This window comes from Talpa europaea (genome assembly GCF_964194135.1).
Source record: "Talpa europaea genome assembly, chromosome: 9".
In the NCBI taxonomy this organism is placed as follows: Eukaryota; Metazoa; Chordata; class Mammalia; order Eulipotyphla; family Talpidae; genus Talpa; species Talpa europaea.
Window position 1 is genome coordinate 59,722,832 of NC_140076.1, and position 23,907 is coordinate 59,746,738.

General features: G+C 37.3%; 1 protein-coding gene and 1 pseudogene across 7 annotated transcripts in view; both read right to left on the reverse strand.

The window, feature by feature from the left end:
- Positions 1 to 23,907, reverse strand: part of PATJ (PATJ crumbs cell polarity complex component) — a gene marked incomplete at both ends in the record, with an annotated part of 267,283 nt that overhangs the window by 64,232 nt on the left and 179,144 nt on the right. For all 6 annotated transcript variants that reach the window (XM_084244370.1, XM_084244373.1, XM_084244372.1 and 3 more), the window contains 2 exons: positions 12,646 to 12,738; positions 23,050 to 23,122. In XM_084244370.1, coding sequence (XP_084100496.1) covers positions 12,646 to 12,738; positions 23,050 to 23,122 — 166 coding nt within the window. The remainder of the gene's footprint in view (positions 1 to 12,645; positions 12,739 to 23,049; positions 23,123 to 23,907) is intronic.
- On the reverse strand, positions 19,447 to 22,503 carry LOC311177745 (COX assembly mitochondrial protein homolog; annotated as a pseudogene). The gene is made up of 3 exons: positions 22,444 to 22,503; positions 20,465 to 20,581; positions 19,447 to 19,763 (listed from the first exon to the last, which is right to left on the reverse strand). The product of its transcript is annotated as a COX assembly mitochondrial protein homolog (transcript).

Below are 23,907 nucleotides of genomic sequence, written 5' to 3' on the forward strand. Positions count from 1 at the left end.
TCTCAACTCTAAAACACAAATCCCTTCATCTGATTCAGATTTGGACAAGGCAGGGAACAGAGAAACTGACTTGGATAGGAAGAAGGACAGGATTATTCTGGCCTGTGGTGAATGTCTGACAGCCCCCCAGGAGCAGAGGTCTAGTACAGAGATGGCAGGTAGGTGAGAGGGGAGTGGAAACTATCCAGAGCTGGGGAGAGGGGAGTGACTGGTATAACAGTATTAGGAGTTTGTAACCCTTAGTTCTGTAACTTAAAGAGTCCTGCAACTCTTATTTGGCTATCTGAGATCTCTAAGGTGCAGTTTCCTCATCTATAAAATGGGAAGATAGAAGAGTAGCTATGTTACAGGGATTAAATGAAGTAATATTTGAGAAGCACTTAACATGGTATTTAATAAAAATGCCAATGCAGACAATAAAATCAAATTATGATAGTCCCATGTTCCTATTTCTACTATAAGGCTGGCGACAAGAATTCCCTGGACAGGGCCTCCCCGGTGGCACAGTGGTTGAGCGCTGGGTTGCAAAGCTGCCCGCAGCCTCTACAGCGCCAGTTTGATCCCTGGCTGCTCCCCTGCCACTGGAGGAGGGTCCCACATGGCTCGCAGACCTCTCCTGCCGCCCGCTGCTCCCCTCAGCAGTGTACTTCGGTCCTTCTGCCTGCTCTGCTCCCTGCTCTGGCTCTGGTGAATTCTCTCACCCTCCCGCAATTCTGACTGTACCCAGTGCTTGTATAAATAAATAAAATAAATCTTTAAAAAAAAAAAGTAAATACATTTGCAAAAAAAAAGAATTCCCTGATCAGGGCACTTTCTCCTTTGAGGAATGCTAGAGTAGTAGCTGACCCTCTCACTCCCATCCTGATTTCTTGTCTGACATGTTGACACATCCTTTCTGTACCTATATTTCTGCTGTCTTAGAGTTTATGAGGTAACATTATCTATCACCTTAGCATCCCTGTACTAGCTGCATTTATAATGCAGAGAAGAGACTGGGTAAAAAAAAAGCCAAAAGCTTTTCTCTTGTGACTTTCATGAAGGAAGAGACTTGAGTGTAAATCTACTGTACTTTTTATGATCTGGAAAGAGAAATTTATCATGTAGGTGAACCTCAAGTGATTTTTCAGAAATACAAGATATAAAGTACAATGAGCTGTGAAAAATGCCACATATTTGAATGCACTTGAACTCTGCCATTGGCAATTTGCATACTGTCACAAAAGAGAACAATGCTGACTCAGTCACAATTTCTCCTACTCCTTACAGGGACTCTTGCTGTAGATACAGTTTTTATATTGGATTTGAAATAGAAAATAAGACTTACAGTGATATCTGCTCCCATAGCCAAACTAGAAATTCTATAGTTTTTGATGGACTGCAAAGTCAGGACCTTGTTTTAAAATGAGCAGGGTATTATACATGTGAACTCCAATCTGGGAAGAAACTACCAAGAAGGCTAAAATCATTTAAAAAAATGCATTTCAAAGTAGTTTTTTCAAACATGGATGCCAGAACTTTAAAAATACAAAAATATTTCTCTCTCTCTCTCTCTCTCTCTCTCTCTCTCTCTCTCTCTCTCTCACACACACACACACACACACACACACTATTCAGCAATTACAAAAAAGATAAAATCTTGCTGTTTTTGACACATGGATGGACCTTGAGGGAATTATACTCAGTAAAATGTCAAAAAGAGAAAGACAAAAAAAGAGAAGACAAATACCATATGATTTCACTGATTTGTGGACTATAAATAAAAGCAAAAATAATCAAACAAACACAACAAAAACAAACAAAACTTTAGACTCTGACAACAGAATGGTGGTTACTGGAGGGGAAGGTGAGAGGGGGGAGTAGCTTGGTTGTGAATGGACTAGTGGTGGGTATAGTATGAAATATACAGATGCTGAGATGAGAATTTGTACACACGAAACCTATGGAGTATTATAAACTAATGTTACCACAATAAAAAGACACTTGTACACTTGAAAAAATACAGAAATAATTTTTAATCAGGTACAGCACGGGAGCAAGCAAGAATGATAGAATGGTGGAAAGGGATGCGATGAAATGAAGTGGGGTACAGAGCTGATTAAGGGGGCAGCTTGAAATGTTGGTCCACGTAATTAGCATAAAGCACAAACATCTTAACAACATAGCAGAGGCTGAGTGAATATACCTGGATTTGACTCCTGGATCACCACCAGCTTGTGACCTTTGTCTTACAGTGGATGTGATACACTCCTGGGCATGAGAGGTATCTTATTTATCTTTATATTCTATAGGAAATATGTAGTGCAGAATGAGAGTTCTGGTATACTTATATTTTCATTCACGAAAAATCTGGTGTTGACACCAGAAACATTTTTTAAAAATTTTTATTTATTTTTGCATATAAGAACTGGGGTGTAGGCCAGAGGTGGGGGAGGGAAGTGGGAGAGAGAGAGGATTCACCAGAGACAAGAGTGGTGAGAAGAACAGGCAGATTTACTGAAAAACACTGCTAAAGGGAGCAGCCGGTGAGACAGAAGTCTGCTGTGCATATGTGGGTTAGTTCCCGAACTCAGGCCAGTGATAGTGCTGAGACTTTACCCCTTGGCCACCAAGGAGGCTGAACACCAGAAACATTTACTAAGTCCATCTTATAGGCCAAGTACTGTGCTAAGAATCTCACATATAAAATATTATTCAATCTTCAAACAATGGGGTGGCATCCCCCTTTTCCATTTCTGGATGAAGAAATGAAAACAGAAAGGATAAGTCACTTTCCCAGGCCAGAGCTTGTCAGTGGCAGAAGCGAAATCTAACTGATGTGTACACACATCAGCACCCAAGATTTGTATTTAAGAGCTTTTTTTTTTCAGAGAAAGGAAGTATTATCAGGCCACTGGGAGGTATGGGTTATTATTTCAACAATACTCATTTTTAAAATAGGCTTTTAGAAAATTATATATGGAACAAATGGTCCAGGTAGAGTGTGAATAGTGTTTCTACAAATGTTGGCATTCTAGCTGATTGGAACTCAGTGGTCAATAGTACTGTCAGCTCAGTGTGAATTTCCATGTCACAGTTTATTTAGGTTAGTGACAGTTAATTCGGAAACAATTAATGCTTCCCAGGCATCTTGCTACCTATAAATTCTAAAGAGACTACAGGTTGAATGTTACCTTGAGTTGCATGGCATACTTTCATTTTTCTAGTCTTGACCTAAGGGTTAGAAATTATATCTCATAATGAAAGAGAACAGTAAATACAAACCCTGCAGACAGTTTGAAAAAAATCTAAAAGTTACTGAGGCTGCTATATGTAAACCAGGTCTCTAATGACAAGGAACGCTTGACACATAGATTGTATTGTGGCTAAGTAGTGTTAATAAAATGGGGAAAGAGAGTATATCTTTCCTAGCATTTCCTAGCAGGGTTATCATGGGATGCTGGCGAACCCCTGGGAGGATGCAAGTTTTGAAGACCCAGATGGTATTACAATAGCTATTTAAATAGCTCTAAACCTGCATTCAGAGGAGAGCTATCACAAACACATACAGTTGAAAGTTTGCATGCTTGAGGCAAGGGAGATGAATTCTTTAACTGGCTACTGTCTGTGGAACTTTTCTGGTAAATATATACATTACCTTGCTGTTTATTTCATTATGATCTTTGCAAAGACAGAATATGAGATCATACCCTGTTGCTGCCACCTCTTACAGACTATCACTGGTGGAATAACTCCCAGCTGCTCTCCGCACTGCTCTATTCCAATCTTATCACTACATTACAGCTAGGGTTTAGACACAATGCCTACAGCTTCCCATAGCATCCCATTACCGACGGCATGGAGACCACCTCATTAACATGGCCTGGCTCCTGTCAACCATTCCAATTAGGCTTCCACATCTTAACCAGTTCTTACAACCACAAACTTTCAGTACTTTGAATTCACCATACTCCCTGAGGCTTACGGCTGGCTAGTACCCTCTGTTTCTGCTTTGTGCCATCCCCGGCTAACACCAGCTTTTCCTCTAGGTGTCAGCTCAATTTTCCCTGGGAAAGTCCCCTCTGACAAGGTCAAATTCCCTCAGTACCTCTAGTCCTCAGTCCTCATCAAGTACCTCTAGTCCTCAGTTTTGATCACAGCTGAGATTTCAAATTACTTGTGACATTACTTCAGGGACATCAGTGAACAATGCCAGCAGAGAGACTTCACCAATAGGAGCATCTCCCCAGCATCCAGCATAGAGTATAGCAGCAAGCAGAACACAGAATTTAAAAGACAAAGTCAGACTTGAAGTTCCCTGTATAAAGAAATCAGATCTTTTCTACTAGGGAGAAGATTATTGAACACTTGGAAGATCTTCCAAAACGTGGAGAGGTGCCAAGTCCTATATGCAGGATCACATTATAGTCATTGCACAGAATCAGAGAATTTCCAGTTTAGAGGTTAGCTCAGCATTTCTAATTTGATTTCAGCCTGTGGATTAGCTATATTCTTTCTTTCCCTCTTTCCTTCTATTTCTTGTACCATTTTAATTGACATATAATTAACATACCATAAAATTTACCCACCTGAAGTCTATGATATAACAGCTTTACCATTCAGAGTAGTTCTTACACTAGCATTTATTCCTAATTCCTCTTCCTGCACTCCCAGGCATAGGCAGCCTGGGAGACTGACTTTCTGTCAAGAGACTGACTTAATCTGGATATTTTATATACACAGATTCACACAATATGTGGTTGTAGCATAATGTATCAGTACTTCATTATCTTTAATTGCTAAGTAGTATTCCATTATACGAATACACCACAATTTATTCATTTTTTAGCTAGTCAACATTTGAGTTATTTCCATTTTTTGGCTATTATGAATAATGCTATTATGAACTTTCATGAATAAATTTCGCAGGAATGAATATTTTCATTTCTCTTGGGTACACATTTAGTAGTGAAATTTCTGGGTCATATGGCAGTTGTACTTAATATTTGGAGAAACTGCAAACTGTTGTACCATTTTATATTTCCACCAACAATGTATGAGAGTTCCAATCTCTCCACAATCTTGCTAGTACTTGATATTTTTCTTTTTGATTATAACCATCAGCTAGCAGGTGTAAGTGGTATCTCACTGTGATTTTGATATACATTTCTCTAATGATTAGTGAGGTTGAACATCTTTTCATGTGCTTATTGGCCATTTGTATATCTTTGAAGAAATGCCTATTCTGATCCTTACCTACTTATTAATAAATTGAGTTATCTTTTTTCATACTTTGTCATAAGGTAGTTGCTTTAAAATCATTTTAATGACTATATGTACAACAGCATTAAGGAGACAAAGACAAAACAAATAGCATACTTCTTTTACATCAAAGCAGAAAATTATGGAATCAGAATTAGAGCTCCAAAGGCAGTGGAAGAGAAGAGATTAACTACTTGTAAGAAAATAGCACTATCTCTTTCTTTCTTTCTCTTGCCCCTTCCTTCCCACCTAATCACTCAGCTTCCGAAGACAGCGAGCAGATGTGAACATTTGCCCTTGACCAGCTCAAGTACTTTGAGAGCACTCATGGTTCTGCTCATTACTGCATTCCCTGCAAGAAAAACTAAATTAATATTTGTTGTTTGAATAAACAGATTACACAATGATATTTCTGATATTCCAAGAAAGACTGTCTATGTGAGCTATACAGTGAAGAGAAGCTGTATTTTAGTGCCAAGGAGCACTGGCTCTAAGTTCCAGTCATGGCACTGACCAGCTGTGAGACCTTAAATTTCCTTAGCAGTAAGGTAGGACCGATAATATAAGCATCACTGTGCTAAGTAAGATAACCAATATGGAAATGCCTAGCTTTTAGAATTTTAGCTTAAAATTTGTTAGCTTCTTAAGAATTTTAGTTTCCTAACAAATGCTGGAGAGGAAATGGAAATAAAGGAGCCCTCTTACACTTCTGGTGGGAATGTAAACTGGTCTAGCCACTATGGAAAGATGTGTGGAAGGTCCTCAGAACACTAAAAATGAAGAATTATATAAAATAAAATATTAAAAAAAAGAACACTAAAAATGGAGCTACAATATGTTCCAGTGATTCCACTGCCATAAATCTACCCAAAGGACACCTAAACATTAATTTGAAAGTAAACCTGCACTCCTGTTTATTGTGGCACTATTTATAATAGCCAAGATATGGAAACAACCCAAATGCCTCAAAATGGATCAAAAAGATGTGGTATACTTACACAATGGAATACTACTCAGCAATTAAAAAAGAAAAAACTCATGCCATTTGTAGCAACATGGATGGAGCTAGAAGGGATTATGCTAGCTGAAATAAGTCAGAAAGAAAAAGACAAATACTGAATGGTCTCACTTATATGTCACATATAGACACACCAAACAAAAGAGAAAAAAGGTCAAGAAAAAGTGAAAACTAGCAAGCTTACCATAGAACTGAGGCATACAGCAAAGGAAGGGGACAGAGGAGGACAAAGCAGGGGAGGGATGGACACAAGGGACTATGGTGATGGTTCACAGGTGATATTGTGGTGGGAGAACTATGGGGACTACAATGATGTAAGAAAGATAAATTTAATTAATTAAAAAAAAGAATTTTAGTTTCCTGCATTTTATAAGTACCTGTTTGAAGGACTATGTAACTTTATTTATCTATGTAAAAGTTACATTTCAACATCTTTATCTGTTTTTATGGCATCATTTTCTGTTGGGGTTTGATTTAAACAAAAGGGAAGGAAAATCACTAAATTTAGATTCCAATGTGGTTTTCTCGCTGTCCTCTGACTTTGCTCTATGTCTGCATCTCTCTGAGATGCAATATTGTACAGTGGTTTAGGACGCAGTCTCCAGCCTCACAGTACAGGGACCTGGATCCAGGCTTCACAGGGTGATTATTTAAGACAACTTACGTTGAGTACCTCCGTATCTCATCTATTAAATGGGGATGACACTAGGACTAACTTCATGCGACTGTTACGCAAATGAGCTTGGACTAGAGTTGGTACATTCAATAAATGCTGTCTATTAGTATTAGCAATTACATTTTTCAGATTGAAAAATTCACTTCAATTTTCTAAGTTACATATCAGTGCTTCACTCAGAACAGCTAATCCACTCGTGGCTAATCCTTAATGCTCTGATCAGAATGATGTCACTGTCATTAACAATAACCCACCCTCACACAGTGATTCCAGTATAACCACTCTGATATGGGTTTACAGAATAAATACTTCATGGTTTTTAAATTTAATTCTCATCACAATCTTTTGTTTCTTTCTCCCATGTTTTGATGCAGAAAGAGAGAATAGAGAGGTTAAGTTACTGGCTAAGAATATATTGCTAGAAAGCGTGGGAACTAGTATTTGAATCCAAGTAGTCTGGCTTCAATGTTTGCACCCTTAATTAATTTAGTTATTGTGTAGCAAAAAGAATATATTAAATTAACACAGGTATTCCCAACATGATAAAGACATAAGTTCATACCCAAAAGTACCATTAAAAAAATCTTAGGTATTAAAAATATTAAACTAGTAAGAAAACATATGAGACTGTATTTTATAAATTGCAAAGGCTTTGTGCAAATAGCTTTTTAAAGGTTCCACTCAAAAGGTTCAAAAAATAGTCTTAACAGGCTCTCACCTAGACTTCTGAAATAGATTCCAGACACTTCCTTGCCTCCAGTCTCTCACAATTAAAACCTATGCCTCACAAACCATCACCTGATCAGTTCTAAAAATAAGTTACTCACCTTTTAAAAATATTAGAAATCTAATAACTGCTTAAGTTATTATGAACTCCTTGACTGTGTATCTGGGGACTACTATGATATGGTTGAAAAGTATACCTAGTACCAGAAATAGCCCTGGAATATGTACAGACCCATGGATGGTCTTAGCTGTGAAGTTAGGAGATCCTGGAGAAGAATCCAGTAGTTCTTTAAAGTGTCTCATGGGTTACATCTTATCAAGACACTTGAGGTACTGAGCACTGAGCATAAAAAAATGAGTAATCTATAATTCATAGCATACAGTCCCTTCAGTTCTGTGATTCTACTATTCAAATTCTATTTGCCATTGTTATCCTACAAAAGCCCAATCTTTATCCACTTTTCCATAATCTACACTGTTTGATTTACCTGGTATATCCCCTATGTATGCCAACCTCAGCAGTCAACTGCCTTCTCATCTTTAGAGATTCACTTTTTTTTTTTTTAAAGATTTATTTATTTATTTATATAAGCACTGGGTACAGTCAGAAACGTGAGAGGGTGAGAGGATTCACCAGAGCCAGAGCGGGGAGCAGAACAGGCAGACCAACGAAACACACTGCTGAGGGGAGCAGCGGGAGCGGCAGGAGAGGTCTGTCGCGCCATGTGGGACCCTCGCAGGCATGGGACCCTCGCCGGCAACCGGTGCTGCAGAAGCTGCGGGCAGCTTTGCAGCCCAGCCCTCAACTGCTGCGCCACCAGGGGAGGCCCTAGAGATTCACTTTTAATGATCATGAGTCTAAAAAACCTTCCCCATCCCCTGAAAGAGATGGTTTTCCTTCCACTTCAAACTTTTTATCCTCTGGGTCTCTAATACACCTCTGCCTGGTGCAACTTTGCAGTTACACATGCTCTCATTTTCACTAGTGCTAAAGGGTTAAGCTTAAGTGCAAGACCTGTCCTTTTCTCTTGGTCACTTCAGTAGCAGGCAGCACAGCGCCAGATGAGACATGTGCTTCCACAGGAAGCAAGCAGAGGACTTTTAGAGGGTTTGAGTTTTACTACTTTCAATTGTCTTGACATAAACAAGGGTAAAAATAAAGTCAAGTCCCCAAATGTAATTACTAATGTAAGGTGTTAAAAACTGGGATAACAGAGTGGGATACATGGGAAATCAAGGTTGTAAGGTAAATGATTTTCAGGCTTTTCTGCCCACACACCTTTAGGATTGCCCTGCCTGATGGGGCACCTGCAGTTGTTACATTGTTGTAAGCAGTGTTGTTTACTTCTGTGGGCCATGGCTCAGTATCGAGATATTCACCAAGAGACGCAGAAACAGAAGAGGCAGGAGAAAGAAGGGGAGAAAAGACCATCAGAGAAGCCCAGAGTGAAGACTTGCCAGGGGCTTGGAGACCTACCAGCCTCCTGGCTCACGAGGCACCCCTGCCTGCCATGTACCTGTTTACTGTGCTACATGTAAAAGCTCAATATAAGCCTGAGAAAGCCAGTGAGGGCTCCAGGATTCCTCCTTTACCCAGTCTGCTCAAATCATAGAAAACCTGCTCTGTCCCCTATCCTGCCCCTACAAAGGTATTCTCAGCAATATTTCTATAATAATTCAAAACTATTCTACCATTGAAAGTTTATTTTTAAAAACTTGCAAAAAAAAATAAAGGCTAGTCTCATACAGATCACATGCTGTTCTCTGACAGTATGCATCCAGCAGTAATCCTCAAATGAAATTTTTATCTGCAAAAAAGCAATTTCATGATTTGACCTAATATTTTGCTAATTATTATCTATCTCCCTTCCCCCACCCACTCAGAAATGGTTCCCCACAAAGAGTAGACCTTTGAGTACATTTGTTCACTGTTGTAATTTTATTGCGTGGAACATAGACTGTTTGGCAAACATTTGTTAAATTAGTGAATGAATTTGCTAAGCAAGTATACCTTCTAGTCTAGTACATGGATCCATACTTTATAGCCCATTTGTTAGCTCATCCTACCTACTGCTGTTCTTCAGAAGAGGACACTAAGGCCTGGTGGGATCAAGTAAGTTGCTTAAGACCACACTTCTGATCAATATTTTGTGTTAGGCATTTACATTTATGCTAAAAAGCTGTTCAACTTTGGGGTGCCTTTCCTCTCAAGTTACACCATGTATAAATTCTATTAGAAACAGAAAAAAAAATTGTAGAATACCAAAAAGAGACAGAAATGGGGAGGGGAAAAAAGGAGGAAAATAAAGATTTTCCTCTCCATGTATTTCAGGAAAACTTTAATTCTTGGTGAAAAGCAGTAGGAAAGAAAATCTAAAAATTACCCTCAGTCCTTGTACTTTGCCTGAGGGTGATTTTTAGACTTGTTTTAATTGTCTTGACACTTACAGCCCCATCACTGTTATCACTTTCTTGGGAGTAGGGTTCCATGGAGGATATTCTTGCATGCACCCTACAAGTGAGCCTCCTTGGGACCACCAGACTCTTCCAGCAACCAAGGGAGTGTTCTCATCCTTTTCACTATTACCTCTGTGGATGAAATTGTGAGCCCTACTTATAAAACCTGTTGTTATAGAACACTTCCCTTACTCAAAGGGAAACAAAAAGAACAAAAGAGACAAAAAGAACAAAGTAAGATTGTTTTTAAATGAAGGCGTTTTCAACAAAACAAAGCAAACAATGAAATCAAAAACTGGTCTGAAGAGCTAAAGACACTTCTCCAAAGAAGAAATGCAAAGTGGCAACAGGCACATGAAAAAATGCTCAACATCACTTATTATCAGGGAAATGAAAATCAAAATCACAGTGAGATACCATCTCACACCTGTGAGAATGGCCCATATTTAAAAAAACAAACAAACAAACTAGAAACAATAAATACTAAGGAGGATGTGGTGAAAAGAAACACCCTTTCACTGCTGTTGGAAATGTAAACTGGTCCAGCCACTGTGTGGAGTTTCCTCAAAACACTAAAAATGGATCTACCATATGACCTAGAGATTCCACTGCTAGGAATCTACCCAATGGACACAAAACCACTAATCTGAAAGGAAACCTGCACTCCTACACCTGAACTATTTACAATAGCCAAGATATATTAACAACCTAAGTGCCCCAAAACAGATGAATGGATCAAAAAGATGTGGTACATATACACAATGGAATACTACTCAGCAATCAAAACAGATAAACTCATAACATTTGCAGCAACACGGATGGAGCTGGAAGGGTTGATGCTAAGCAAAATAAGACAAAAGGAAAAAGATAAATATCCATAGTTTCACTTGTATGTGGAATATAGAGAAAACAAAGGGTCAGAAAAAAGATAAAACTTGTAAGGAGGGGGCCTCCCCGGTGGCGCAGCAGTTGAGTGCTGGGTTGCGAAGCTGGCCGCAGCCTCTGCTGCACCAGTTTGATCCCCGCCCTCCTAGTGAGGGTCCCACATGGCACGCAGACCTCTCCTGCCACCTGCTGCTCCCCTTAGCAGTGTACTTCGTCAGTCTGCCTGTTCTGTTCCCCGCTCTGTCTGGTGAATCCTCTCACCCTCCCATGCTTCTGACTGTACCCAATACTTGTATTAAAAAAAAAAAAATTATAAAAAAAAAAACTTGGAAGGGGGAATGAGAGGGGTCAAAATGAGAGATAAGAACACTATGGTGGTGGACCACAGGTGCTGTGGTGTCGGGAGAACTACAGGGACTACACCTGAGGAGAGAAATCAAATACTGTCCAAAATTTAACAATGATGTAAGAAAATAAAACACATAAACACACAAAACATCAGAATAAAAAGAAATTGAAAAAATAAATGATAGACTTCTGAGTCTGAAATTTGTTGTTATTCCCCACTCCCATCCCCCAGTGTAAATATGCAGTTTGTCTTGCAGAAAGGAAACCACATAACCTTGGAACATCTTGTTTCTGTTAGTACTACTCTTCTGGGTTCTCAGGTACCATGTTGGGTTTGTCTAGGAGTAGCTCATTATATTATAATTTCTAGCTTTGCTGAAGCATCCTTTCCCATCAGGCTGAAAGAATTAGCTCACTTTCTAGGACATGAAATCTGACTCAATCTAAAAGCTCAAAGAAGATAAACAGATGATTTCTCAAATTCCCTGAATTAAGTGAACTGTGTGTTATAAAATCAAGGTGACCCTCCTGAGTGATTAATTCTCTGAGATCTGTAAGGCATTTTATGTGACAGGGGAAAAAGCCTACATTTCTTCCTAGAACTTGTAGTCTAACTCTGGAAATGCTAGGCTACGAAACAGAAAGGCAGATCATGAGCAACGCCATTGTTGTCAGAGGGCCTGTGGATTACTTTCCAGGTCTACAACATACTAGTTAGTGGCCTTTGGAAAGTTAGCTAACCTCCCTAACCTTTAGTTAACTTGTGTAAAAGCAAGATATCACCCTTATACAACAAGGACAGGAAATGAATGGAAACCGTAGCATAGTACCTCATACATAGTAAAAGTTCAGAACATATTAAATTACAAAATACCAAATATTAGGACACAAGGAGCCAGAGTTCTCGAAAATTGCCTCTCTCTTAATACTTACACTCCTGGGCTAGTTTAAGATTCACTGACTATGAATCAATGGAGTAAATTAAACATCTCTTTCTGTGCCCCTAGGATATATTATGCACAGTTCTACCTTTAGAGAAACCTAATATTTAATGAGATTTAGAAGACAGATCACTTCTTTAGTCTGGGATAGAACAATTCAAGTGTGAAGACAGTGGGAGAATATGCAATTCTTTGGAGTGAATGGGTCACTCACTCCAAGGGCTATCTTCCCTCAGCTCAGAGTTCAAGATTTTCAGAGATGGAAACACAATAGTTGATCCTTTCCAAGGTGGTACAAAATATAAATAATGCAGCCGTGAAAAGAACATTGGATGAAAAACACCCAGGATTCTCACCAGTCTGGAGCTTTCAGTTTCAGACAATTGTTTAACACCAAATTCGAGACTGCCGTCTTCCTCACTGCTAACAGGCTCAGCACCACTCTGATCCTAGGGGACATTCAAAAGAAAATAGCAAAGGTATCATTCTTCACTTATATGGACCCACACTGTACAGTCACAGTATACATAGTCACATAATCAATCATAGCTGCTTGTTTTGTTATTGTAGTAGATATTATTTCTTCTTGAGAAGTTGTTTCTATTTTCTTCCTTTCTAGTATAAGGCCACATTTCCCCCTAGGTATCTATCCATCTATCCACAGATGCATTAGAGAAAATTAATTCCTACTCTCTGTTACAAGAGTAGGCTTTACCGTCTCAAGGTTAACCTCATACTTTTGCCAGCGATTTTGCCAGGAATGGGTAAGTGATTCAGTTCTGGTTAAAGAGACACAGAGAGGTTTGCTGGAGACTTTTAGAAGTTCTTTCTTGAATTTTTTCCCTAGCTCAGAGAAGAGATTAAGAGCTCATCTTCTTGCTCTTAAAAGACCTAGAAGAATTCCTGATACCTCCTAAATTAACAAGAATGCACAAAGCTCAGATTGTTAGAAACAACCATTCCATACTCAGGAAGAAGCCAGTGATGTCATGAAGCTGACACTGAATTACTGAGCAAAGTAGAGATGGAAAGAATGGTTTTCTGATGGCAAACCAGTCACAGGATAAACCAGTAACATCCTCCCTTATTCTTAGCTGCCTTTTAAGACAGGCCTGTACATTTACTCATCGTTTCAATTTCAGTTATATTCTGTTCCCTCTAGCCAAAGCTTTGAGACACTCACTTATATTCTGCACTTGTCTGAGGTGAAAGACTGAGTTTATCTTTATTTCTGATGGAAAATACTTGTCAAATACTGGTTGAACCAATGAATGGAGTACTTGCTCTCTTGATGGTTCTTTTCCACAGAACTCCCAAAATACTTATTTACTATAGATGAGACATCTAGTAATAATAAGTCCCATTAAAATCCCAACAACACTTTAGACATTTCAATTGAATTATAATCTATTAAATGCTACATACAGTTTATTAACCAAGTTTCTTTACTTTCTGAGGGTATGCAGGAGGTAACAGGATGATAAATAGAATATGTATATTATATTTAAGAAATGTAAACTAAGCAAAGACACAGCATTCTTTCATCTATCAAATGGACAACAAAATAGAAAGATAGATAAATTCATAATTGATAATGTGAGAGGGAAACCAGAGAATCCTTTCACACAGAATGTAAATTAGGACTTTCTTTTCAGAAAAAATATCATGTATTTATGAGAGAGAGAGAGGAAGAGATGCCAGGAAAATACCTGTAAGCATATAGAAAAACATTTTTAAATTGCTTCTAGGGCATAAAATTAGAACTTTTGCAGTAGTTCTGTACTGTTTGATTATAGAAGAATTAGCATGTATTATTATATGTTTAAGAAAGCTAAAGGAGAGCTATGAGAAAGATCAACAGGAAAAAGAAAATCCAAGAAAGTAGAATGGACTTTAAAATTTGTCATACCTGGGTTTAAATACTAACTTTGCAAATTAAAATTATGCTGGGCAGATAGTTATTATTACTACATATCTAAAGTACAGGTAAATGTGCCAAATTAAAATGCTACCCCATCAGGTAGTATGGAATATCAGTGCATAAATATGTAAAATGTTTAGCAACACAACACTGGGTATAGTTCATTTTTGTCTCTAGCTTTTTGTTGAGACTGGCTTTTTATCCATGCTATTCCACATTCTCTTCATACTCAGCACTATCAAGCTATCACTACAATGTCTTGATAAAAACTCCATATAGTATGTTCCACTATAATCCCAATTCTTGCATGAGAAAAATGCTATGCTTTAAATAATTTGCTAAAGAACTCTTAGCCAGTAAGAGGCAGATAAAAGATTTAGAGCATGGTGGGATGGACAATTGGGATGGTAATTATACTCTGGTCCCCAAGTAGACGATACTCTTAGGTCCCTGTCCACCTCTCTCTTCATTTTTTGTGTTGATAATTAATCTGTGGAAGACAAGATCATAATCTTAAAAATAAGTCACTGTCAACAGACCATGGATTTAAAATAATTTTAGCATTTGTCAACTGAAAAATTTCATTAGCTCCAATGTCCTCCTGTGAATAAGAAGACAATTTTGGGTAATCAAGAAGGTATCATATAAACACACCCAGGTTAAGAAACAAAGCTGGAAAATACATAGATTTTCAGTATTTTAGACAGTGGCTAAGATTTAGGGACAGAAAAATACTGAAGAAACTAATTACATTTTCAAAAACAAGTACTTAATCTATGGAAAAGCTTTATTGCCCCAATTACTTCATATGTTGGGTTCTGTAGGCTGTGAGGAGCACTGAAGAGGTGGTGGTAAGGCTCAGCTATGCAACTGGAGCTTCAAAATCATCTATGTTGCTAAAGTGAGCAAAGTCAATTGCAGACAAATCTCCAGGCCGTTTCTCTAGTAACTCTGTAAATGGCCACCTTCTCTAGGCCAAGAGGAGAGGAAATTTTACCAGGAGAGTAGTCAGCTGATACCTTTCATATAATTATGTAATTTTATCTCCTTGAGGAAAGGTAAGAATTTAAATTTCTGTAATCTTTCATAATTTCTTGGCAATGTAAGTATGGAAAAAGGTTTTTCTGAGTCCTTATAAAATGAACACTGAAGTGGAAGAGAAAACAGCTGTTTAATTGATGCTCCAATTTAGAAAATTTAAGAAAACATGGGCAAAGCTGTCTAGGTTGCAAATGGCCTACATATCTTTTTTTTTTTTAAAAGATGATTTTTTTTTTTTAAGATCTATTTATTTATTTATACAAGCACTGGGTACAGTCAGAAGCACATGAGGGTGAGAGAATTCACCAGAGCCAGAGGGGAGAGCAGAGCAGACAGACTGACGAAGTACACTGCTGAGGGGAGCAGTGGGCGGCAGGTGAGGGCTGCGCGCCATGCGGCGGCCGGGGATCGAACTGGCGCTGCAGAGGCTGCGGGCAGCTTCGCAACCCAGCACTCAACTGCTGCGCCACGGGGGAGGTCCAGCCTACATATCTTTTAAGATTTGAATAAAAATCTTTATATTGATTCCTTCAAAGCGAAGTCTCAAACGCCACTTACTCCATAAATTCTTTTGTTTTCCTAAGCTGGAGGACATCTCTCCTTTCTCTAAACTCACTTAACTTCTATGTCATTTATCTTCTCATTTCTATACTAATTTTTGTTTATAGACCTGATCTCCCAGATGAGATTGAAAGATCCTTGAAGTCAGCTCTGCACCTAACTTCCTTTGTATGATTCATTTTTATATTCATCCCAGGTCTGTCCTGTTCTGAATTTGATGCTCTTTTAACTCTACCACAAGCTTGTACTAAAGCACTTCTGTTTTTAGTTACTGAGTTAGTTTGAGATGACTCCATAGAGGAGGGTATGAAGTCAAAATGTAGATGGAGAGGAGAATCAGGAAACAAGGAAGTTGCAATGCAGAGTAAGCAGTAAAGTGTTTACTTTCCTGGGGGAACTACAGTTTACAAAAAGAATATGCTTAAACAGGTTCAGGACAAAACAATGGGGGTTCTGTTGGAGAGCAGAGTGGCTCATATGTGTTATGGAGTTTTCACAATACCCCACTGACCAGAAGCTTAGTAAACAGGGGCTTGTCTGAGTTGGGAAAGGGAAAATAGGTCAGCAAGCATGATTTCCAGAGCACAATTGGATCTCAGTGGTTTGAAGACCATCTGGCTGATGGATGGTGGCTCACTGACACCCAAGATGATTGAACTAATCCGGATGGCTGCTGTTCCCTTCCTCGCTTGCTGATCTTCAAACCACCTGTCCAAAGCTGCTTGCTCAGCCAAGGACTCAGGAGAATGACCTTTCTACATGAGGACCAGTCAGTAGATTCCACAGTGAGTTATGCTTTAGAGATGAATGAGAGGAAGAGGCAATGCTTGTGATTGTACATTTAACAGTTTTTACAAAGAGAAAAATACTGCTAAGAGGTGCTTTTTAATCACCACTGAAAAGTCTTTTTTAAACACTTAGAAGTTTTAATTCTCTTCTCCTGGCTTCTTCAAAATCCTACATAAGGTGATGATAATTTTTATTTTCATACTCTATTTTTCATATCCATTATTTATCTACAATTTCCCCTAACAAGACAGTGAGATTCTTGAGACCAGGAATTTATGTTTTATTTGAGAGTAGGTGATCAATAAAAGTTAAATTAGTTAAGGATGTTATTGTAAATAGGAAAAACCACATCTACTGATTAGATAAATGTTCTATAGTGTTATTTTCTAACCTCTTTCCTCATTTAACATGACAAAAATATATTAGTATATACAATTGCTTTCCTTTTAATTGATTTTTTTATTACGCAAAGTAAAAAAACAGCAACTACCTCCTTGATATAATTGAAAGAGCTTTTATTTAAAATAAGCTCATGTTGGTTTAAATATTATCATCTCCATAGTTTCTAAATCAAATGCTCTCATCCCAAAAAAAAATCACAAAATGATTTATTAGTCTAATTGCCAGCTTAAATTCACAAATATTCTTTCTGCAAAGACAAGTTTACTTGATGTGACAAACTGAATTTCTTCTACTTCCAATCATGAACATACTTTCTAGGGTATTCAGAATTCCAGAAAGGTGGCATACAATTAAAGATAAAATGGAAATTATGCAAATGGACCTCCTGGGTAATCAACCTCTCCAATCTTTATGAGGCTTGCTCCATCTCACTTAGTATTCAAAAAGCACAACTTCTGAAAAAAAGAAGTAAATGTAGGTTTTTCCTTTTATAAAGATATTCCAAAAGATCCAGGCTGCCTTGTGGAGGAATGGAATAAATATCTTGTAACCCAAGTATTTTGGGGCCCTCAGTACTTATGAGACTACAGCCGTGGCTTCCTAATTGGGTTTCCCTCTTTAAGACAACTTTGATGTCATTATTTGACTAATAAACCTAAATCAGATCATTTAATTGTTCAAAATGCTTTCAATAGCTCCAAGTGCCTAATACAGGAAATTTAAGCCTTCTGAGATTTAAATTCAAGCCTCGCTCACTTAACCTCAACTTATTTATTTCTAAGCCTCACTCCATTTCATATCCCCTATACTCTTTTCCCCATCTCACCCTCTGACTTGTTTTTCACTTCTGAGCTTTTGCTCATGCTTTTCCTACATCCTTACCTAAACATATTCCTTCATTAGAATCCAACGTATTCATCAGAACCAGCTGTTCTACCAGGAAATGAACTACTCATCTTCTCTGGATTCTTCGGGCAGCTTTATCTCTTATGTTTGTAATAGATAAATCTTATTTTCCTTACAAGACTATCAAGTTGTTTGAGGTGCACAATGTGCAATTAATTTTTATATGCTCTACAAAGGAGATATTTGGTAAATAGTAGTAGAATGAGTTGACTCCATAAGAGTATTCAACACTGAAATGAAATGTGAAGGATACAATAGAAAAGCCAAAATGCAGTTTTTATCAAATTCACTTATTCAACAAACACTTGTTAAGCAAGTGCTGAGTGCTAGACACCAGGGATTCAGTGGTCAAAAAGACAATATGCCCAGTCCTACAGAAGGTTACAATTTAGTGTGGCACTTATAGTTCTATAATCTTAAAACACTGAGCTAATGTGGAAAGTAGAAGTAACGGAATCCTAGTAGAGAAACCTATTTAAAAATGGGGTCCTCTTTTCCTGTAAGGCCCAGGTGACCTCACACAAAAGACAAAGGATAATTTTTCCTTTTTAAATGAATCATGAATATTGCTTAATGGTGAAGGTAGTAATTACTGAAGAGAAGGATGTCAGATGAAGTCAGTCATGATAATTTTTCACATTTGAGCACTTCTTATATTCCAGGCATATGCTCCTTACATTATGTTATTCATTTAGAATCATAGAAAACTTGGAGAAGATTTCCAAAAGCAATTCTTCAAGGGATTAGTTCCTGGGACTTAATAAAGAGGAAGTGGGAAAGCAACCCAAGTGGAAAAAACAAAAGGAACAAAGACATAGGGGTTGCAGAGACCAAGATGTGGGTAGGAGGAGAGAGGGTCAACAGATATATGTAGCATCCAGAGTTTTATTATGCATTAAAGAGAAGAGAAGGCTTATTAGTAGAGGCTGTGAAGGTAAATGCAAAGCCAATTTTAATTCTAATCTTTGGAACAAATATTTGATCTAAAAGGCAAGAGAGAAGCTGTGAATTTTATAAACATTCAATTCTTCCAATAAATCCACAGAAATATTTATTATTATCAATTGCCTTTTAATTGTGAGGAAATTGAAGTTTACAGAACTTCACTGACTCATTTCTCCCCACTCACCCCTCCAAAAATTATATGACATTCTAAACCACAAAAGAATCAGGAATTAAGTACTAACTATTACGTGCCAGGCACAAGATATCCATGTCTTAGTGAATCTTTTTTTTTGACTTATGCAACTTTATTAAAGAAAAATAAACCGATTACTAGTAGAGCTATTGATCACTTACTTATTGACAACTTGCATAATTTATTCAGTGCTATATTAAATAGTGTCCTGGAAGACAAATTAACTAATACCTCCAAGTCACCTAACAAATTATTTATTTTTTGCAATTAAAGAAAACTATTTCAGAGAAGATTTACTATTTCCTTAATTTAGGATAAACACTCTTTCTTGAGTCCATTTTTCAGGTGTTTGTGGTTTCCATAAATATTAGAATTCCTGAGTATCATCTGAAAATTTGCCTACATGCTTGTGGGAAACTTCTGCAGCCTTCTCTTGGTAGACATTGCAGGCTTTCTGAATTTTTCCCTTTCCTTCAAGTATTCCAGTTTACATTCTTCATAAAAGGCTGGATCATTATAGTAAGCAGTTAGACATTCTTTCAGAGCAGAATTTTGTTTCTGGCATTTTACTACCATAAGTATTCCAGAGTCTTTGCAACATTTGGTAAAATCTTGAACTTGTTCAGAACATCTCTCTCGAGACATTTTTCTCATTATTTCAGGGATCAAAACAGTTTGACACATCTGTGATGTTGCTGTGCAGTATCATGAGCCAACTAGGAGGGCAGAGAGGATGGCAGCTGTGAGGCCCCCCTGGGCAGGGGACAGGGAGGGGTGCCTCCAAACAATTTAAATGAAAACTACCAAATGTTTGAGGCTCCATTTTGGAATAGAAAGGGTGTCTGACTTCCAATTTCTATTCTCCACAGAACAATAACAGGTCAATCCTTTATTGACATGCATAAAATAGATAACTTTTTTTCTGTTTTGCTGATGCTATGAATTCCCCAGTCACATTAGTTATGAGCATAAAATATATCATGTAACTTCAAAATTCTAACAGTGGGAGGCTGAAACAAGAATAGAGGTTGCCAGAACTATGCTGCTTCCATTGATATGAACCCTGAGCAGCCATCCATCTCCTGCAACTCTTGCCTCTTCAACATGTTAGAGCAGTGAGGAACAGTTTAGTCTCATAACTAAGTTAAGAGTGAAGACACTGGCCATATGCTACATTAAAAAAATACCTGAATCTTGGATAACTGTTCTCTTGTAATTGCTTTAATGATTCTAAAAGCAGTGATTGTCCAAAGCTGTAGGAACTTAAGTCTTCTCAGGTGAAAGGTTTGTGAATGAATTGAAGGAAGTAAATAAAAAACTTAAAAAAGAGGAGGTCTGGTGGGGAAACAGATAAGGAAATAACAAAAGGAACAGTTAAAGATTTTTCCTGATATAATGCAGTTCATTCTGACTTTACAGTAGCGTCATATGGCATATGTCTGAGTCCATTACCAAGATATTCTGTTGCACTTATCTCTGTTTCATAGATCTGTGTGATCGCTGGCTCTACAGGGTTATCTGGTTTTGGATCACACTGCAGTGAACATATGGATAAACAAACTTTAAAAATTTGGGTCTTTTAATGAAGCTTGACCACTACCTCACACCATGCACAAAAACCAACTCAAAATGGATTAAACAACTAGACATCAGACCTGAAACCATAAAATATATAGAAGGAAATATAGGTGAAACACTACATGACATGTACCTCAAAGACATCTTTACAGACACATCACCCAAAGCAGTGATAGTGAAGGCAAAGATAAACAGCTGGGACTACATCAAATTAAAGAGCTTCTGCACAGCAAAAGAGACAATAACAAAAACAAAGAGAAACCCCACCGACTGGGAGAACATTTTTGCACACAACACTAACGATAAAGGACTGATCACAAAAATCTACAAAGAGCTGATGAGACTCAACAAAAAACAAAGAAAATAATCCAGTCAAAAAAATGGGCAAAAGAGCTAAAAAGAAACTTCTCTGAAGAAGAAATGCAAATGGCCAACAGGCATATGAAAAAATGTTCAACATCACTTGCAATCAGGGAAATGCAAATCAAAACTACCATGAGATACCATCTCACACACATAATAAAAAAACTAGCAACAACAAATGTTGGTGAGGTTGTGGAGAAAAAGGAACTCTCCTGTACTGCTGATGGGAGTGCAAACTGGTCCAACCTCTATGGAGAGCTGTGTGGAGATTTCTTGACCTACTAAACATAGAGCGGATTCCATATGATCCAGCAATTCCACTCCTAGGTATTTACCCAAATGACACAGAAACAGTAATTCCAAAGGGCACCTGCACCCCTATGCTTATAGCAGCACTATTTACAATAGCTAAGCTATGGAAGCAACCCAAATGCCCCAAAATAGATGACTGGACTGGATCAAGAAGATGTGGTACATATACACAATGGAATATTACTCAGCCTTCAAAAAAGATAAACACATGCAGGTTGCAGCAACATGAATGGAGCTAGAAGGGATCATGCTCAGCAAAATAAGTCAGAAAGAAAAAGAAAAATACCAGATGGTCTCACTCATAGCAGGAATTTAGAAAACCTAAATAAGAGACCAGGAAAAAGACTAATCAATACAAAGTAAAAATCAAAATCAACAAGCAACTATAAACCAGAGACACACTACGGGGGGGGGGGGGGGAGGAAGGGGTGGGGAAAGGAAGGACTAGAGTCAAAATAAGGGGGGAGGTGCAATTATATTGGGAATATAACCAAAATGAAAATGCATACATTGTGCAAAGATGAAAAAAGATGCAAGAATTATATAAAAAAAATAAACAAACCATCAAATAAAAAAAATCATGAATGTTAGAATATTAAATACAATATATTTTATACCATAATTTAACCCCCCCCAAAAAAAGAAAATTTGGGTCTTTTGTGGTTCCATATAAATTTTAGTATTTTTAGTTCTTAAAAATTTTTTTGATAGGGATTGTATTCAATCTGTGTATTGTTTGTTAAGTTGGTCATTTTGACTATAGTAATTCTCCTTATCTATGAACATGGAATACCTTTCCATCTTTTTGTGTTTTGTTCTATATTTTTTAAGTGTCTTATAGTTTTTGTTGTATTGGTCTTTTACCTTCTTTGTTAGATTTAGTCTTAGATACTCAATCTTTTTAGAATTGATTGTAAATAGATTTTTTTAGGGGTTTATGTATATATGTATATATATTATCATCATAATATACATATTATTATATCATTTCTAAATGATGACAGTTTAACTTCTTTTCCAACTTAATTTTTTTTTATTTATTGCTGTGGTCTAGAATGCTTTGGCTGAGACCTCTAATTCTAAATTAAATAGAAGTGGAGAGAATGGATAACCTTGTCTTGTTTGTGATCTTAAAGAAAAAACTTTTAACTTTTCACCATTGAGTATATTAGTCATGGACTTGTAGTATGTGGCCTTTATCATGTTGAGGCATGTTCTTTCTATACCCATTTTATTAAGTTTTTGTTTTCTTTTTTTCAAATAATAAATGGATGCTGAATCTTGTCAAATGTTTTCTCTGCATCTATTGATATTTATCATAAATTTTTGCCCTTTGTCTTTGGTTGATGTGTTTTATATTATATTAATTTATTTGTATATGCTGAACCATCCTTGCATCCCTGGAATAAATTCCATTAGGTCATGGTGAATGAGAAAATCTTCTAATAGAGAATGTTCTAATAAATTTTAAGATGTTCTATTAGGACAAAGCATATATCCAGAAGGAACCAAAGAAACTTTGAAAATGTAAAAGTCATATGGTTAAGGTCCAATGTGTATGTTTTAGATATTTATTTTAGTAATATGATAAATACTTTCTATTTTAATTAGGGAAATTCCTTAGTGAATGAATTCCAAGAGCTCGGAACACCAGATTCTGAAAGCTAAAAAAAATTATTAGATTTTGGAAAAATGATCATGATAAATCAATCTCATAAATTCACTAAGTGCTAATTAAGAGTTTCTTACCTCAACAGAAGATGGAGAACTTGAGGGTAATGCAGAGGGAGTGACAGCCATCTGATTGACTGCATCTTCATTTCTGTGGATGTAAAAATAGTAGAATCAGTACAAAATAAACTCTAAGTTCCTGGCTCAAATGATAACCACCAGTTCTTAGTTGAAAATGCACACACAGCACCACAGACTAAAAATACAAATATATGCTGTTTTTAAGCATGAAAAGCCATTAGGCACAAAAAAAGATATATTACTCAAGGGTACTAAGATGTAATAATTATTAGTGACAGAGAGTGATGATGCTAGGAATTGGCCACATAATAAGTCAGGTGCTACAGAGGATAATTTTGGAACGGCATCAACTCTTTTAGCATTGAGGAGTATAAATTTTTCAAATGGACATGTGTAACATCTAGGCCCCATTAATGTCTAGAGCATTTTGTCCTTTGAACTGGAAAGGTTCCCAGCCTTCTCTCTCTGTTCTGCCAAATGAAAAAGGATGGGATGTATACAACAGGCTCCACCTGGGTGGACATGGTAAGGAGGAGTGATGGATAGCAAGAGCAGAGAGTCAAGTAATGCTTTGTGGGTGAGATTAATTCGACTCCTCATCACCTGTATTGGAGCAGAGAAGGTGGGACCTGAAACTTTATAACAAGCAAAGAACAACTCCTAGAAACTTGTTCTGATTACTAGGGTCTATTTTCACTATGTTACTAGCTAATTATAGGTAGTGGCTAAGTGGGAGAATAGATTCATTACCATTTATTTGGGATGCATGACTATTATCATTATTTCAAGATTTTTGTGAAGTTTGAGTTTATGTTCACAACATAAATCAAGGAAGTCACAAGTGTTTCTTAGTAG